Below are 18,886 nucleotides of genomic sequence, written 5' to 3'. Positions count from 1 at the left end.
TTTTTCTATGTTCGGAATAGTATGTCACCTGACCCTCCTCCTCCTCCTCCTCCTCCTCCTCCTCCTCCTCCTCCTCATCATCATCAAAATATCATATCCTTCTGTTTGCTTGAATCTCCTCCAGGAATTTCTCCAGGATTTCTTTGTCCCTCATCTTGTGATGTTTTGTGTTCTTCCATGGAATGCGTCCTCCTGTCATCACGACCTTTACCCTCTAACCCCTGACCTCTAACCCTCCAGGCCTGTGATTGTGGAGATCCCTCACTTCGCGGCCCTGCGGGGCACAGAGCGGGAGCTGGTGATTCTGAGGAGTGAGATGGGGGAGAGCTGGAGGGAACATCACTGTGAACACACTGAGGAGGAACTCAACCAAATACTGAACGGCATGGACGAGGGTGAGGGGAGACGGGGGAGGGATGGGGGGACGAGTGGGAAGGTGTGGTACGGGGGAGAGCTGGATGGGGAGGGAGGACAGGGAGTGGACGGGGGGATGTGATGGGTGAGAATGGGTGGACGCGACACGACCGGGCCGCCATGTTAGTACCAAGCCACCAATCGTTCTACCTTATTCTTTCACCAAAGATTAGGAAACATTTAGGTCCGACTGCTCAATCTGATTGGTCCTTGTGTATCATCTGACCCTGTTTCCCCGGTCCTCCCATTGGTTCGTCCTCCAGAGCTGGACTCTCCTGAGGAGCTGGAGAAGAAGAGGATCTGCCGTATCGTCACCAGGGACTTCCCACAATACTTTGCGGTGGTGTCGCGCATCAAGCAGGACAGCCAACTGATTGGTCCTGAGGGAGCGGTGTTGAGCAGTACTCTGGTACCTCAGGTCCAGGCTGTGTTCCCAGAGGGGGCTCTCACTAAGAAGATCAGGGTTGGACTACAGGTAGGGAGGGGGTGGGGGGGGTCTGTGTGTGTAGCTTTTTCAAGTTGGTCTTCGGCCCAACAAAAATTGATTTGGTAATGACAAACTGAACACTTTCAAGTTCGTTGTTTCTACTTCCTAACTCTTGTTCACTTCCTCCTAGGCCCAGCCAATCAGCGTAGACCTGGTGAAGAGGATTCTGGGTAACAAAGCTACTTTTAGCCCCATCGTTACCTTGGAGCCCAGGAGGCGGAAGTTCCACAAGCCAATCACCATGACTATCCCTGTCCCCAAAAGCTCAACCAATGACGGGACAGGCAACGTGTTTGGAGGGGACACGCCCACTCTGCGTCTGCTCTGCAGTATCACTGGTGCGTAGGAAATGACTGTTGATTGGCTGATTGTTTGATTGGCTGTTTGATTGATTGATTGTTTGGCCCATTGATTGGTAGTTTGAATTGGTTGTTTGATTGACTGGTTGGTTGATTAACTAACTGACTGAATGATTGATTTTGAGTCGTCATGTTTACCTTCTTGATATTCATCAAAACCTAGTTTCAGTCAACCCACATTAATATGTTGAATATATTTACCGGAGAGTTCCATCCTGATGTGTGTTCTAGGTGGGACCACTCCTGCCCAATGGGAGGACATCACTGGCTCCACCCCCCTCACCTTCATCAACCAATGTGTGTCCTTCACCACCAACGTGTCAGCGAGGTAATGTGTGTGTTTTCATCTGTCTGTTGTTTATGCCATTCTAGTGAAAACATCCTCCTCTTTCTGATTAATCACCTGATGGAATGATTGATTTTTCATTGGATACGATTGATTGATCTGTTACATCCTTGATAGGTTGATTGATTATCTAGCCTCTTGTAGGTTCTGGCTGATAGACTGACTGACAGATTGGTTGATCTATTGACTGATTGATGAATCTATCAATTGATGAATTATTGATCACCCCCCGGTGCGCTGTATGTTCTGGCTGATAGACTGACTGACAGATTGGTCTATTGATTGATTGATGAATCTATCAATTGATGAATTATTGATCACCCACCTCTGGTGCGCTGTAGGTTCTGGCTGATAGACTGTCGTCAGACCCAGGAGGCTGTGAGTTTCTCTACCCAGCTGTACAGAGAGATCATCTGTGTCCCCTACATGGCCAAGTTCGTCATCTTCGCCAAGACGCTGGACCCCATCGAGGCTCGCCTCCGTTGCTTCTGCATGACGGACGACAAGATGGACAAGACGCTGGAACAGCAAGAGAACTTCACAGAGGTGGCCCGGAGTAGAGACGTAGAGGTGAGAGGAGGGGAAGGAGGAGAGGAGAATGGGGAGGGGGAGAGGAGAGAGGGGGGGCTAGGAGGAGAGGAGAATGGGGAGGGGGAGAGGGAGGAGAGGGGAGAGGGGGGAAGGAGGAGAGGAGAGGAGGAGAGGGGAAGATCTGGAAAAGCAAGAGAAATTCACAGAGGGGTCCGGAGTAGAGAGATGTAGAGGTGAAGTGGGGGGGGGGGGGTTTGGTGTCTGACCCTGTCTGTCTGTCTGTCTGGGGGGGGGGGGTTTGGTGTCTGACCCTGTCTGTCTGTCTGTCTGTCTGTCCCTACTATAGGTATTGGAAGGGAAGCCTATCTTTACAGACTGATTTGACCCTACCTCTCTACTGTCTGTCTGTCTGTCCCTACAATAGGTATTGGAAGGGAAGCCTATCTTTGCAGACTGTTTTGGGAACCTGGTTCCTCTGACCAAGAGTGGACAGCATCACGTCTTCAGCTTCTACGCATTCAAAGAAAACCGTCTCGCACTCTTCATCAAGGTAACACTCCATTACTGGACTTCTTCAACGCTGGGAGTGTGTGACGTAGTTGTCCACTTAGTTGTAGTTCTGAATGGACTTATTCTACGCTGGGAGAGTGTGACGTAGTTGTCCACTTAGTTGTAGTTCTGAATGGACTTCTTCTTCACTGGGAAACAGTGACACTGATATATAGTTTAGAATACATCAGAGACATTGGTATATCATGTAATATCTATTTTAATGAGTTAGAATGCATCATAGACACTGGTATATCATTTAATATCTATTTTAATAAGTTAGAATTCATCATAGACACTGGTATATCATTTAATATCTATTTTAATGAGTTAGAATGAATCATAGACACTGGTATATCATTTAATATCTATTTTAATGAGTTTGATTATACAGTATAATATACCATAATGTTTTTTCACATTCCTTGCTAATATTCCCACGCTCACCTGATTCCATGAGTCTCCAGTGATTGGTTGATTGGTTGATTGGTTGATTGGTTGATTGATTGATTGACAGATTCGTGACTGCGCCCAGGAGCCGTGTGGCAGACTGTCCTTCACCAAGGAGCCCCGCACCTACCGTAGTCTTACCCACAAGGCAATCTGCAACCTGAACATCACGCTGCCCACCTACTGCAAGGTAAGACACCTGGACATACCTGGACTGAACACATCTGGACTGAACACAATCTGTGTTAACACACCTGGACTGAACACACCTGGACTGAACACAATGTGTATTTACATTAAATAATGATAATGCTGAACACACCTGGACTGGACACAATGTGTAATGACATGAGATAATGCTGAACACACCTGGACTGGACACAATGTGTAATGACATGAGATAATGCTGAACACACCTGGACTGGACACAATGTGTATTTACATTAAATAATGATAATGCTGAACACACCTGGACTGGACACAATGTGTATTTACATTAAATAATGATAATGCTGAACACACCTGGACTGGACACAATGTGTATTTACATTAAATAATGATAATGCTGAACACACCTGGACTGAAATGTGAATAACGCTGAAGATCTGGCTCATACTGAATAATGCTGTCCCAAAACAGATCTGACTCAATGTGAATAATGCTGTCCCAAAACAGATCTGACTCAATGTGAATAATGCTATCCCAAAACAGATCTGACTCAATGTGAATAATGCTATCCCAAAACAGATCTAACTCAATGTGAATAATGCTGTCCCAAAACAGATCTAACTCAATGTGAATAATGCTATCCCAAAACTGATCTGACTCAGTGTGAATAATGCTCTCCCAAAATAGATCTGACTCAGTGTGAATAATGCTGTCCCAAAACAGATCTGACTCAATGTGAATAATGCTGTCCCAAAACAGATCTAACTCAATGTGAATAATGCTATCCCAAAACTGATCTGACTCAGTGTGAATAATGCTGTCCCAAAACAGATCTGACTCAGTGTGAATAATGCTCTCCCAAAATAGATCTGACTCAGTGTGAATAATGCTGTCCCAAAATAGAGCTGACTCAATGTGAATAATGCTGTCCCAAAATAGATCTGACTCAATGTGAATAATGCTGTCCCAAAACAGATCTGACTCAGTGTGAATAACACTGTCCCAAAACAGATCGGACTGAATGCCTTCTTTATTTCTCTCCCTGGTGTCCTATTCAGGAGTCTGATTCAGACCTAGACGCAGATGACGAGGTAACCAACTACACCTTCTCAGAACATTCTTCTTGTTCAAATTAGATAAAATGTTAAAACACTTCTTTTTTTTTTAAACCTGATTCATGTTTATTCGCTGATCGTATTCAACGTGTTGTATTGAACTTTCCTTTCTTACAGAGTGACAAGAGTGACAAAAAATGTAAGCTGAGTTTATTTGTTTTTTTGAAATGATTACATTTGTTGGTAGAGTGACAAAGACATCCTCTGCATTAACTAACCTTCATAATTACCTGTAGTCCAAGGAAGAACAGATTCAATTACATTGTCGTTTTGTTTACAAATGCAGTACGCAGGCCAATGATTTGCATTGCTTAACATACAATAATGGCCGCTTGACTAGCCGTGTTGTGTGTAATATGATATTACTATAACCTTGTCTAGTTACCTGTGGGTTCCTGACCAGTCTACTATAGTAATATAATATTACTAACACCTTGTCTAGTTACCTGTGGGTTCCTGACCACTATACTATAGTAGTATAATATTACTAACACCTTGTCTAGTTACCTGTGGGTTCCTGACCAGTCTACTATAGTAATATAATATTACTATAACCTTGTCTAGTTACCTGTGGGTTCCTGACCACTATACTATAGTAGTATAATATCACTAACACCTTGTCTAGTTACCTGTGGGTTCCTGGCCGCTATGCTATGGCTGGTATGCGTTGCATCCCTTCCTCTCCAATACCCATTCTGTTTCTCCCTCCTACAATCCCCCCTTCATCCATTCGACCATCATCATCATCATCACCAAGCTATAGGAAGTCAAAGGGAATGAACGCTTGAGTTACTGTATGAATGTTTGAGTTACTGTATGAATGTTTCAGATACTGTATGAATGTTTAGGATACTATATGCATGTTTGAGATACTGTATGAATGTTTAAGATACTGTATGAATGTTTGAGATACTATATGAATGTTTAATATACTTTATGAATGTTTAAGATACTATATGAATGTTTGAGATACTGAATGAATGCTTGAGATACTGTATGAATGTTTGAGATACTATATGAATGCTTGAGATACTATATGAATGTTTGAGATACTATATGAATGCTTGAGATACTATATGAATGCTTGAGATACTATATGAATGTTTGAGATACTATATGAATGCTTGAGATACTATATGAATGTTTGAGATACTATATGAATGCTTGAGATACTATATGAATGCTTGAGATACTATATGAATGTTTGAGATACTATATGAATGCTTGAGATACTATATGAATGTTTGAGATACTATATGAATGTTTGAGATACTATATGAATGTTTGAGATACTATATGAATGTTTAATATACTTTATGAATGTTTAAGATACTATATGAATGCTTGAGATACTGTATGAATGTTTGAGATACTATATGAATGCTTGAGATACTATATGAATGTTTGAGATACTATATGAATGTTTGAGATACTATATGAATGTTTAATATACTTTATGAATGTTTAAGATACTATATGAATGTTTGAGATACTATATGAATGTTTGAGATACTGAATGAATGTTTGAGATACTGAATGAATGCTTGAGATACTGTATGAATGTTTGAGATACTGAATGAATGCTTGAGATACTGTATGAATGTTTGAGATACTATATGAATGCTTGAGATACTATATGAATGCTTGAGATACTATATGAATGTTTGAGAATACATATATTTGCCATGGCACTTCCACTGTGAATACATAACCTCCAGTTATTTGAATGTATTTGGACGGCTGACGAAAACACACTGTACTATGACAATATGTTTAACGAAAGTCATTTCATTCTGGATTTTTGCTTGCCTGGAATTAATTCAAAGAATGAATTCGTATAATGGGAATGTTCAGTTTATTTTATTGTCTCCGATCACTCCCTTATTTTACTTTGCTCTGCATGAAAATAACTTGACTCACACATACATATGGTATATGTTTGTTAGTCTGTGTATGTGCATGTTACCACTCATTCTCCTTTTCTGTTATCAATTCATTTGCCTGTTATATCACTGGTTTATTTTCTGTTATCAATTCATTCGCCTGTTATATCACTGGCATCTATTCTGTTATCAATTCATTAGCCTGTTATATCAATGGTATATTTGCTGTTATCAGTTCATTAGCATGTTATATCACTGGTATGTTTTCTGTTATCAATTAATTCACCTGTTATATCACTGGTATCTATTCTGTTATCAATTTATTAGTCTGTTATATCACTGGCATCTCTTTTCTTAGATCACTGATATTTATTTAACAAATTACCTGAGGTTATCTACATGTATTTATATATAGTTTTACTGATAAGATATTTATTTACAACATTAACTGAGGTTTATTTATTTATATATAGTTTTACTGATTATATTTGATTTACTTTAGAATTCCTGACAGTTAGCTATCAGCGGTTAACATGGCGCGGGAAACATTCTGCTCTTTTCTCTCTGTTTGCTTTTTTCAGTGGACATGAACCGTTCATGTTGAGAAACAATCTTGAGATCTTAGTTTGTGTAAAACCAGTCAGTTTTTTTCTTCCTCCAATTGTTCCATATTCAGCAGGGTTGGGGGTCAATTCCATTACAATTCAAACAGTCAATTCAGAAACTAAAGCAACATTCTAATTCATTGAAGATAATTGGAATTTGGAACTGGAGTTTCAGTCTACTTCCTGAATTGACTAGAATATAAATGGAATTGACCCCAACGCTGGTATTCAGGTCGCTCCCCATTTTTATTTGTATACCTTCCTGTTGTGTTTAGACTACTTCCTGTTGTGTTTAGACTACTTCCCGTGTCATGTGTATGAATGTGCAGTCAAACACACCACAATGTATCGACAGGTTATTTCTTGCCCATATCTTTCCTCCGTCCTGTTCTGTTTCTCTTCTGTTTGCTTCGCTTCTGCTGTTGCTGCCCTCCTCCCCCCATCTCCCGTCCCCCGCTCCTCTGGAGAACTCACCACTCCTCTCCCATTGTCAAGCTGCTTTCTCTTTTCCCTGTGTTGAACAGAAGATATACTGTGATATGTTCTGCCCTGACCACGTTTTTTTCCGATGTCTTCTCTTTCCCTTCACTCCATCCTCCCCTTGTGTTCTTTACACCTTTTGGTTTGGTTTCCTCCTTTCTTTTCAAAATGGAAGACGACGAGACGGAGTCGACAGATACTTACACGCTGCCGACCAATCAGGTGCTAGACCCAGCCATGCTGGCCAGCCCTGACCTCCTTTCAGAGGTCTCCGATATGAAACACGACCTCATCAAGATGTCTGCCATCTTGACGACAGAGCAAACTGAACACCCAAGCCCTTCGGATAGAGGAAGAGGAGGAGGAGGAAGAGGAGGAGGAAGGACAGGGATGGAGGAGGAACCCGGGGAGCCGTTTGAGATCATGGAACAGGTGAAAGAGGATCTGGAGAAGGTTGGAGATATTTTACGAGGGGGAGATACTAGATTCACAAACAACAAAGAGAAAGTACTGCAGATGTCCAAAATGGAGGACAAGGAGTTGGTTATTCTCTCTCAGACTAAAGCCAAAGCCATGACTCCCTCTGATGTTCAGGAGCCGGTACTACAAGAAGTCAACATTCAGAGGAAGACCTCTCCCACAATTACCAAAGAGGTTAGAGATATGTCAGGTATGGTGTCTCACCTCAGTGGAGGCGTGAACCAGCACCTAGAAGAGAGATTTGGCGTAACCAGTTACCCACTACAGGACATCATAGTCCAGGAGAGATTAGATCAGGTCGTTCTGAAGCGGGAAGGCAAACGCCATCCTCCTGAGATCAAAAAGCCGATCAGGAAGAAGTTGAGGGACAGGGAACGTTCTGGATGCAGCAGTTCCGAGGGGGAGCTGGAGAGGATGAGCTCTGAGGAGTCCCTTGATGGGGATGTTGTTCTGGGAGAGGCGAGGCAGGAAGTGGTTCCCGGGTCTGAGCCTGGAGTGATTCCCGGGTCTGAGCCTGTAGTGGTTCCCGGGTCTGAGCCTGTAGTGGTTCCCGGGTCTGAGCCTGGAGTGGTTCCCGGGTCTATGCCTGGAGTGGTTCCTGGGTCTATGCCTGGAGTGGTTCCTGGGTCTGAGCCTGTAGTGATTCCCAGGTCCATGCCTGGAGTGGTTCCCGGGTCTGAGCCTGTAGTCGTTCCCAGGTCTATGCCTGGAGTGGTTCCTGGGTCTGAGCCTGTAGTGGTTCCCAGGTCTATGCCTGGAGTGGTGTCTGGGTCTGGACCTGGAGTGGGGCCCAGGACTGAGTTTAAACCGACTGCAACCCTGGATTGGGATGTCGTACTGGGGGAGTCTGGGCTCGGGTCTGGGTCTGAAACTTGGTCTGGGCCTTCTGGACCAACCCCAGCCATGGAGCCCCCAGTGTCGCCCCTGGTCGTGGAAACCCCTATCGGATCCATAAAGGACAGAGTGAGAGCTCTGCAAAAGAAGGTTGAGGAAGAGGAAGAGGGGGAGGATGGCCGTAAGCGAAAGCCTACACAGGCGCCAGTCCCTCAGAACACAACTTTCTTCACCATCACTAAGGAGACAGGTGAGCCCCAGATGCCAGATCTTCCTAAGCTTCCCAGATCTCTGAAATCCCCCCGGTCTCAGACGGAGAGGCTGGAGGAGACGATGTCTGTCCGGGAGCTGATGAAGGCATTCCAGACTGGCCAGGATCCTTCCAAGAACAAAACGGGGCTCTTCGAGCACAAAGCCATGACGTCATCCACAACCTCCACATCGAGCTCCGAGGCAGTGATCTACAGTGAGACCTACAGAGCTGAAAACAGTCCCACAGAGCATACGCCAGCAGAAACTCCAACTTCCACAATCCTCTGCTCGCATAGTGATGTCCTGGCTCTCCATTACAAAGGGGTGGATGATGAACCAAATCTGATCTTAGTAAGAGACCACTCTGAAGACTCTGAGATAACTCATGTCTTAGAAAGGGACCACTCTGAAGACTCGGAGATAATTCATGTTACGGTTCAGTTGCAGGAGTCAGCGACAAACATCAACAGAATACAACCAGAGGACAGAGGGATCCCTCTAGACAGGGCTCTACCAGAGGACGGATGTATCCTCCTAGACAGGGTTCTGCCAGAAGGTGGAGGGATCCTCCTAGACAGGGCTTTACTGGAGGATGGAGAGATTCTCCTAGACAGGGCTCTGCCGGAGGGTGGAGAGATCCTCCTAGACAGGGCTCAACTGGAGGAGGGAGGGATCCTCCTAGACAGGGCTCTACCAGAGGACAGAGGGATCTTCCTAGACAGGGCTTTACCAGAGGACAGACAAATCCTCCAAGACAGAGCTCTACCAGAGGACGATGGGATCTTCCTAGACAGGGCTCTACCAGAGGACGGAGGGATTCACCTAGACAGGGCTCTACCAGAGGACGGAGGTATCAACCTAGACAGGGCTCAACCAGAGGACGGAGGTATCAACCTAGACAGGGCTCTACCAGAGGACGGAGGTATCAACCTAGACAGGGCTCAACCAGACGACGGAGGGATCCTCCTAGACAGGGCTCTACCAAAGGACAGACAAATCCTCCTAGACAGGTCTCAACCAGAGGACGGAGGGATCCTCCTAGACAGGGCTCTACCAGAGGATGGAGGGATCCTCCTAGACAGGGCTCTACCAGAGGACGGAGGGATCCCTCTAGACAGGGCTCTACCAGAGGACGGAGGGATCCCTCTAGACAGGGCTCTACCAGAGGACGGAGGGATCCCTCTAGACAGGGCTCTACCAGAGGACGGAGGGATCTCTCTAGACAGGGATCTACCAGAGGACGGAGGGATCCCTCTAGACAGGGATCTAACAAAATACAGAGGGATCCCTCTAGACAGGGCTCTACCAGAGGACGGAGAGATCCTCCTAGACAGGGCTCTACCAGAAGATGGAGGGATTCTCTTAGACAGGGCTCTACCTGAGGACGGAGGAATCTCTATAGACAGGGCTCTACCAGAGGATGGAGGGATTCTCCTAGACAGGGCTCTACCAGAGGACAGAGGGATCCTCCTAGACAGGGCTCTACCAGAGAATGGAGGGATCATCCTAGACAGGGCTCTACCAGAGGACGGAGGGATCTTCCTAGACCGGGATCTACCAAAGGACAGTTGTATCCTCCTAGACAGAGCTCTACCAGAGAATGGAGGGATCATCCTAGACAGGGCTCTACCAAAGGACAGACAAATCCTCCTAGACAGGCCTCAACCAGAGGACGGAGGGATCCTCCTAAACAGGGTTCTACCAGAGGACGGAGGGATCCTCCTAGACACTGCTCTACCAGAGGACGGAGGGATCCCTATAGACAGGGCTCTACAAGAGGATGGAGGGATTCTCCTAGACAGGGCTCTACCAGAGGATGGAGGAATCCCTATAGACAGGGCACTACCAGAGGATGGAGGGATTCTCCTAGACAGGGCTCTACCAGAGGACGGAGTGATCCAACGTGACCGGGATCTGTCAGATACTGGAGGAATCGTCCTAGACACGACTCTACCAGAGGACAGAGGGATCCTCCTAGATAGGGGTCTACCAAAAGATGGAGGGATCCCTCTAGACATGGATCTACCGGAGGACGGAGGGATCCCTCTAGACAGGAATCTACCAAAGGACAGTTGTATCCTCCTAGACAGGGCTCTACCAGAGGATGGAGGGATCTTCCTAGACAGGGCTCAACCAGAGGACGGAGGGATCCTCCTAGACAGGGCTCTACCAGAGAATGGAGGGATCATCCTAGACAGGGCTCTACCAGAGGACGGAGGGATCCTCCTAGACCGGGATCTATCAGAAAATGGAGGAATCTTCCTAGTCAGGGCTCTTCCAGAGGACAGAGGGATCCTCCTAGACAGGGCTCTAACAGAGGATGGAGGGATCCTCCTAGACAAGGCTCTACCAAAGGATGGAGGGATCCTCCTAGACAGGGCTCTACCAGAGGATGGAGGGATCTTCCTAGGCAGGGCTCTACCAGAGGATGGATGGAGCAGCCCAGAGAAGATGCAGCTGGAGGAGCCAGAGATGGGACCAGACAGGAAGTCTTCTACGGAGATGATGCAGCTGGAGGAGCCAGAGATGGGACCAGACAGGAAGTCTTCTATGGAGGTGATGCAGCTGGAGGAACCAGAGATGGGACCAGACAGGAAGTCTTCTATGGAGGTGATGCAGCTGGAGGAACCAGAGATGGGACCAGACAGGAAGTCTTCTATAGAGATGATGCAGCTGGTGGAACCAGAGATGGGACCAGACAGGAAGTCTTCTATAGAGATGATGCAGCTGGAGGAACCAGAGATGGGACCAGACAGGAAGTCTTCTACAGAGATGATGCAGCTGGAGGAACCAGAGATGGGACCAGACAGGAAGTCTTCTACAAAGATGATGCAGCTGGAGGAACCAGAGATGGGACCAGACAGGAAGTCTTCTACGGAGATGATGCAGCTGGAGGAGCCAGAGATGGGACCAGACAGGAAGTCTTCTATGGAGGTGATGCAGCTGGAGGAACCAGAGATGGGACCAGACAGGAAGTCTTCTATGGAGGTGATGCAGCTGGAGGAACCAGAGATGGGACCAGACAGGAAGTCTTCTATAGAGATGATGCAGCTGGAGGAACCAGAGATTGGACCAGACAGGAAGTCTTCTACAAAGATGATGCAGCTGGTGGAACCAGAGATGGGACCAGACAGGAAGTCTTCTATAGAGATGATGCAGCTGGAGGAACCAGAGATGGGACCAGACAGGAAGTCTTCTACAGAGATGATGCAGCTGGAGGAACCAGAGATGGGACCAGACAGGAAGTCTTCTACAAAGATGATGCAGCTGGAGGAACCAGAGATGGGACCAGACAGGAAGTCTTCTATAGAGATGATGCAGCTGGAGGAACCAGAGTTGGGACCAGACAGGACGTCTTCTACAGAGATGATGCAGCTGGAGGAACCAGAGATGGGACCAGACAGGAAGTCTTCTATAGAGATGATGCAGCTGGAGGAACCAGAGATGGGACCAGACAGGAAGTCTTCTGTAGAGATGATGCAGCTGGAAGAACCAGAGATGGGACCAGACAGGAAGTCTTCTACGGAGATGATGCAGCTGGAGGAACCAGAGATGGGACCAGACAGGAAGTCTTCTGTAGAGATGATGCAGCTGGAGGAACCAGAGATGGGACCAGACAGGAAGTCTTCTATAGAGATGATGCAGCTGGAGGAACCAGAGATGGGACCAGACAGGAAGTCTTCTATAGAGATGATGCAGCTGGAGGAACCAGAGATGGGACCAGACAGGAAGTCTTCTATAGAGATGATGCAGCTGGAGGAACCAGAGATGGGACCAGACAGGAAGTCTTCTACGGAGATGATGCAGCTGGAGGAACCAGAGATGGGACCAGACAGGAAGTCTTCTACAAAGATGATGCAGCTGGAGGAACCAGACATGGGACCAGACAGGAAGTCTTCTATGGAGATGCAGATCAGCCCAGACAGGAAACCCTCTGAGGACTTTAGCGCTGACATCAAGGCCGAGCTGGAGGACAGTCCAGAGTACCAGCTGTTCAGACAGACCTCATTTATAGGGGATGACAACCACCCACAGGCTGAAGCAGCCGAGGAGGAGCTCCCAGCAGACCACACAAACGACACCCCAAACTTCATGTTCAGTCTCTGTATGCGCGAAGACATGAGGGATGAGTTATTCACTAAGGCTGAGAACCTGGTGGGGAATGAAAGCCCTGTGAGTCTAAAGCATGAAGGCGCAGCGGTCTCTCCCGGGACTAGCCTAGGAACCAGGACTCCCCATTCAAGCACGGGGGAGAGTGAGAAACATGAAGGATTAGCAGACACCCCACAGATGAGCCCACTCACATTCCCCACTCAGGAGATTGACCTGCCCACAGTTTATAAAGAGACAGAGAGAATGGATGGGATGAAAGTACGAGGAGATGTGATTCATGGTGATGAAGAAATTTTGCCAGAAACTGAAGATTTAGTCGTAGAAACCAAATCAGCGACTCCGTCCCCTGTTCGGGAACCGCTGTTACAAGAAGTCACGGTCCAACGGAAGACCTCCCCCAGACCGGTTAAAGTGGTGAGAGATATGTCAGGGATGGAGTCCCTCCTCAAGGGAGATATGGATCACTACCTAGAACAGAGACCATCACCTGTCTGTGGCGCTGAAGTGATGACAGTTCAGGAACCGCTGTTACAAGAAGTCAGGATGGAAAGGAAAACCTCCCCCAGACTGGTTACAGTGGTGAGCGATATGTCAGGGATGGAGTCCCTCCTCAGGGGAGATATGGATCACTACCTAGAAAAGAGATGTATGGTAAATAGTGGTTCACCAAAGGATGACATCGACCAACAACAGAGTTTCAAACAGACCATCCTTGCCAGGGATGACAAGCAACAATCACTTATTTTCTCCACAAAGGAGGTAGACATGTCTACAGAAGATACAGAGACAGAAAAAGAAGACTGGTGGAAAGTGCAAGACATGGATGATGGTGGCTCTCGGGGTGCCGAATCGATAATCTTGAACCCAGTTCAGGAGCCGATGTTACAAGAAGTCATGATCGAAAGGAAGACATCGCCCAGACCAGCTGTAGGAGTTAAAGATACGTTGGGCATGGAGGCACTCCTCAGTGGAGATTTAGAACAGTACCTAGAAGACAGACCTGTAGATCTCAGTGGTGTACCGGAGGACGACATCGTACAAGAGAGATTTGAACAGGTTGTGATCACACGAGAGAGAAAACAGGAAACCCACACGTTCTCCACTGAGCAGGTAGACCGGTCCGCAGCAGATAAAGTGACAGAGCGAGATGTTGTTAATGTAGTGCAAGTAGGAGCCGCGGAGGACGGTGTCATCTACGGTGAGAAAGACTTCGTGCAGAGTTGTTCAGCTGGGGGGGAAGCATCAGAAAGTTCAGCTACTACAGTGATACGTTCAAGAGACTCAAAGAAGGTGACCTTTGACCTTCAAAGGACGTTTGATTCAGCGCTCCCTGCTCAAGCCTCTGAAGAGGACGACCAGGTCCCTGTTGAGACAAGACCCATCTTAGAGGACTGGGATGATTTAGAGATAAAACCATCGTACCACAAATCTACAGAACTTTCATACTCAAACCCATACATGCATGACTCAATTTCAGCAGACAGAATTGCTCCTGAATCTAGTTGGGTTGTACCAGAGTGCCATGAAAGGGATTCAGCTGATCATGGAGCTGGGCACAGTCCAGACGGTGTGGGTCAGGCCCTCAGACCTGCAGACTTAGAGGTCCTCTTTCCTTTGGCCCTGGGCCACCCTGAGAGACGACTCTCCCATGGGGATTCTCTGGAGACCAGTCCTGTCATGGATGAAGGTTCCTCGAGGAAGTCCCCTGACTCTATAGAGCCAAGCTCAACTGGTGACTCCCCCTGCCTTGACTCACTGGAGAGCAGCCCCACTGAACTGAAACTAGACACAGGCTTTCAGGCGACAAAGAAGACAGCTGTGTATGAAGACTACTACTCTCAGCTTAGAGCCTGTCTCGGTGAGGAGCACGTCAGCAACATTGAGAATGAGGATTACTCCAAACGGACTTATCAAATGGATGGTGAGCGCGAGGGTCCCGTCCCATTGAAGGGGGAAGACCCTGAGTGGCTCTCCATGCCCATAAATCTGAGCTCAAACCCTGAGGATGATATGGACGACGTGGATGCAGAGGGCAGCGAGACTGGCCAGAGACAGTTCACCCCAGAGGAGGAGATGTTCAAAATGGCCGCCAAGATCAAAACCTTTGAGGAGATGGAGCAGGACGTTAAAACGAAGACAGACGGGAAACCCTCAGACGGCTCTGTGTTATCAGACTCTGAGGATTATGAAGAATGTCAGTCGATCGTTGACCTGATGGACAGGGAGGCAAAATCATCTAAGCCCAAAACCGACGCCGGTACTCTTCAGTCTGAAATTGAAACTGTGGCTGAAATCCAACCCTCAGTCCCTGGTGCAGTAACTGCGTTGGATAGTTCAGTTCACTGTGAAGCTCACCTACCATACAGTGCCTCAGGACATTCACCATCAGGAAAACAGGTCTCTGAGCACCTCGAATATCGTTCACTAAGCACTGAAAAAGAACAATATACCACAGAGAACATCAGTGAAAATATCAGTGAACGTACTGAGCAGAAAGAGAAGATAGATGTAATATCAGCTATGCAAGCACACAAGGAGGAGATGGATCAGTCACAGTTGAGTGTCAGTCAGTCTGGTGAAAGTCAGTCAGTCAAACCAGAGGTGTTGTGCACCGACGATGAAAGCTTCAAGGAGGTGAAGGATGCGGATGGTAAGGCAGCCGTGTTGGAAATGCATCCCGAAGACATGCCTGTTCAAGGAGAGCTGGTCCCATGGAGTGCCATGTCAGACGACAACGAGGATGACAATGACGACGAAGCCTTCGCAGCACGTGTGGAGGCGGAGGAACAAAGGATTATGGGTCTCATGGAAGACCGCCGTACCCCTGACACCACACCGGGTCGCACACCAACCGAGGGGGGCACCCCCAATCCCTTCCAGTTCCAGGAAGGGAAGTTCTTTGAGATGACCAGAGGGGGCGCTATCGACATGACAAGGAGGAGCGTTGAAGAGGAGGGCGAGGGCTATGCCTTCTTTCACATAGGAGAACACCCAGTTGACCAGGTTCTGTTCGAGGACACTGGAGATTGCGCTAGCCCCGATGTTCTCAGAACAGAACAGAATATTGCCATTGGTGATCTACAACTCCAGAAGGTGGACCAAACCAAAGATGATTCTGACTCCTCCTTCCAGACTATACCATTACCCGAGGCTGATCAGAGGGGGAAACCAGTGGCCAAACTCAGTACCTCCATCAAAATGGAGCCAAAAGCTGAAACATTCCCCCTGCTAGAAGCTAAGATGGGAAGCTTCTTAGAGGTAGATTCTCCAGACCCGACTATAGCTGAACTCCAGATGTTAACCACCACTACTCTTGTCACCCGCTCTGTGTACTCTGAACAGGTCCGCCAGTCATCCGACTCATCCCTTGAGGATGAAGAAGAAGAGGAAGAGGAGCAAGGTTCTGTCATTGAGATGCCCGCTGGCTATTATGACTCAGTGGCACCCCCTAGTGTCCTGCAAGGGTATGACACATCGACAGGGTCTGACACCTCAATGGCACCCCCTAGTGTCCTGCAAGGGTATGACACCTCGGCAGGGTCTGACACCTCAGTGGCACCCCCTAGTGTCCTGCAAGGGTATGACACCTCGTCAGGATCTAACACCTCAGTGGCACCCACTAGTGTCCTGGCAGGGTCTGGCACCTCTAGTGTCCTGGAAGGGTCTGACATCTCAGTGGCACCCCCTAGTGTCCTGGCAGGGTCTGACACCTCTAGTGTCCTGGAAGGGTTTGACATCTCAGTTGCACCCTCTAGTGTCCTGGCAATGTCCTACACTTCAGCAGACACTGCGGCTAAGGATGAAAGCAGTTTCAAATCAAAGATACCCATCAAAGCTGGTTCAATGAAATCAGACCTCGGCCTTGAGCAGAAATCAACAGTGGAGGAATCTCTTGTTCAGGACCGGAGGACGAGGTCCGAGGAGGATTTTGGAGCCGGGAAGAAAATCTTAACTGACAAAGACAGCAGGAGTCACTCCGACAGCGACCATCCTGCAACTAAATCCAAACCTCTCACCTCCAGACTCCCTGTCATGAGCAAACACAAACCCACAGCCCACTCCTCCTCCTCTTCCCAGCCTGACAGAGACCAGGGCTCTGACGTACGAGAGCCTTCCCTCCGATCCTCTCTGGATGTCGACGACATCAGCAGCAGCGGTGATCACAACAGTCCAGATTCTGTGATCTTCAAGTATGACAGACCAACGCCTCGCAGATCTGCCCCGGACACGAGGGCTTTGTCGACTCAGACACGGGTTCGAGCTTCCTCGGTGACGGGGGAGGTGTTTGAGTCGAGACCCATCTGGGAAGACTCAGTAGAAACTCAGATGCAGCGAATCTGGGATGATCGGACAATGGAGCGGCAGCAAGGTACCAAAAAATCTGGCACTTCCTTTCCTCTCTTTCTCTGCTCCTTGGAAGACCTTCTTTGTCTTAGTCAAGACCAAGCATCTGTCACTTTTATGTTGTGTGTCTTGTTTTGTCATTTCGTGCCGTGCTGTGTTGTCTTGTCCTGTTCTGTGTTGTCTTGTCCTGTTCTGTGTTGTCTTGTCCTGTTCTGTGTTGTCTTGTCCTGTTCTGTGTTGTCTTGTCCTGTGCTGTGTTGTCTTGTCCTGTTCTGTGTTGTCTTGTCCTGTGCTGTGTTGTCTTGTCCTGTCCTGTGCTGTGTTGTCTTGTATTGTATTGTTTCTTTTCCATATAAATGTCTGTGTCTATTGACGATTGTCTAGATGTCTTTGTCTATGTATGTGTACATTATATCTCAAGATTGACTTACCTAGATGTGTTAGGAGAAAACTCATGATTAACTTCAGGACATCTAATAGACTGCTATATTACTGAAACTCCTTATACTAACAATGACCACATTGAGTTTGGAATGCCACAGATTTCCATTGTTTAAGATCTAATCGACTACAAATACACTGTCGTGGTGGTCCGAGTAGAGCAGGTATTGTCATCAACAGTATGGATCAGAACATCAGCCCTGCTTCATACTTCACCCATCATCAGCACCATGACCTCCACAGCCCATAACATAGAGGCCGGTTACATTACATTACTGAAATGTATCTGTACCTTCCAAGAACCTAGAAAACATCCCATAATCAACATGATATCTGGAGAGTTTTAAACTGTTATATTTTCAGAGGAGTTATGGGCTGCGGCCCAAAATGGCACCCTATTCCCTATGGGCCCTGTGGTCTAAAGTAGTGCACCCTATTCCCTATGGGCCCTGTGGTCTAAAGTAGTGCACCCTGTTCCATATGGCCCCTATGGTCTAACATAGTGCACCCTATTCCCTATAGCCCCTATGGTCTAACATAGTGCACCCTATTCCTTATGGGCCCTGTGGTCTAAAGTAGTGCACCCTATTTCCTATGGGCCCTGTGGTCTAAAGTAGTGCACCCTGTTCCATATGGCCCCTATGGTCTAACGTAGTGCATCCTATTCCCTATGGGCCCTGTGGTCTAAAGTAGTGCAATGTAAAGTGAATATGATGCCATTTGGGACGTAGCCTTAGCGTTGTTACTGCGCTGCTGTTGAGCTGTGATGACCTGTGTGTAACCTCTGTCCGTGGTGGTGTTCGTAGTGGATTGGCACGACGATGCAGACAGGAAAGAGGAGACGTTGGCTATCATTGCAGACCTGCTGGGGTTCAGCTGGACAGGTAAGTTATCCAGGTGGTGTTTACCTGGTGTAGAAGGTATGTATGAAATAGGAGTGAAAAGCTGTTGGAACACTGGTCAAATGTTGTCCACTATGTGCGGAATAAGGGTACTGTAATAAGGGTACCCACTATGTAGGGAATAAGGGTACTG

At 47.3% G+C, this 18,886-nt stretch overlaps 1 protein-coding gene across 1 annotated transcript in view; it reads left to right on the top strand.

The window, feature by feature from the left end:
* LOC109885492 (ankyrin-2) overlaps window positions 1-18,886 on the top strand; it is a gene marked incomplete at its 5' end in the record, with an annotated part of 101,827 nt that overhangs the window by 26,983 nt on the left and 55,958 nt on the right. Inside the window, 11 exon segments of the mRNA XM_031816512.1 lie at window positions 241-395; window positions 678-889; window positions 1,032-1,239; window positions 1,492-1,588; window positions 1,948-2,176; window positions 2,562-2,687; window positions 3,204-3,326; window positions 4,363-4,395; window positions 4,537-4,558; window positions 7,563-17,435; window positions 18,658-18,735. Coding sequence (XP_031672372.1) covers window positions 241-395; window positions 678-889; window positions 1,032-1,239; window positions 1,492-1,588; window positions 1,948-2,176; window positions 2,562-2,687; window positions 3,204-3,326; window positions 4,363-4,395; window positions 4,537-4,558; window positions 7,563-17,435; window positions 18,658-18,735 — 11,156 coding nt within the window.

Source organism: Oncorhynchus kisutch, unplaced genomic scaffold (assembly GCF_002021735.2).
Source record: "Oncorhynchus kisutch isolate 150728-3 unplaced genomic scaffold, Okis_V2 scaffold810, whole genome shotgun sequence".
In the NCBI taxonomy this organism is placed as follows: domain Eukaryota; kingdom Metazoa; phylum Chordata; class Actinopteri; order Salmoniformes; family Salmonidae; genus Oncorhynchus; species Oncorhynchus kisutch.
This window is presented reverse-complemented; position numbering and strand designations above follow the sequence as displayed.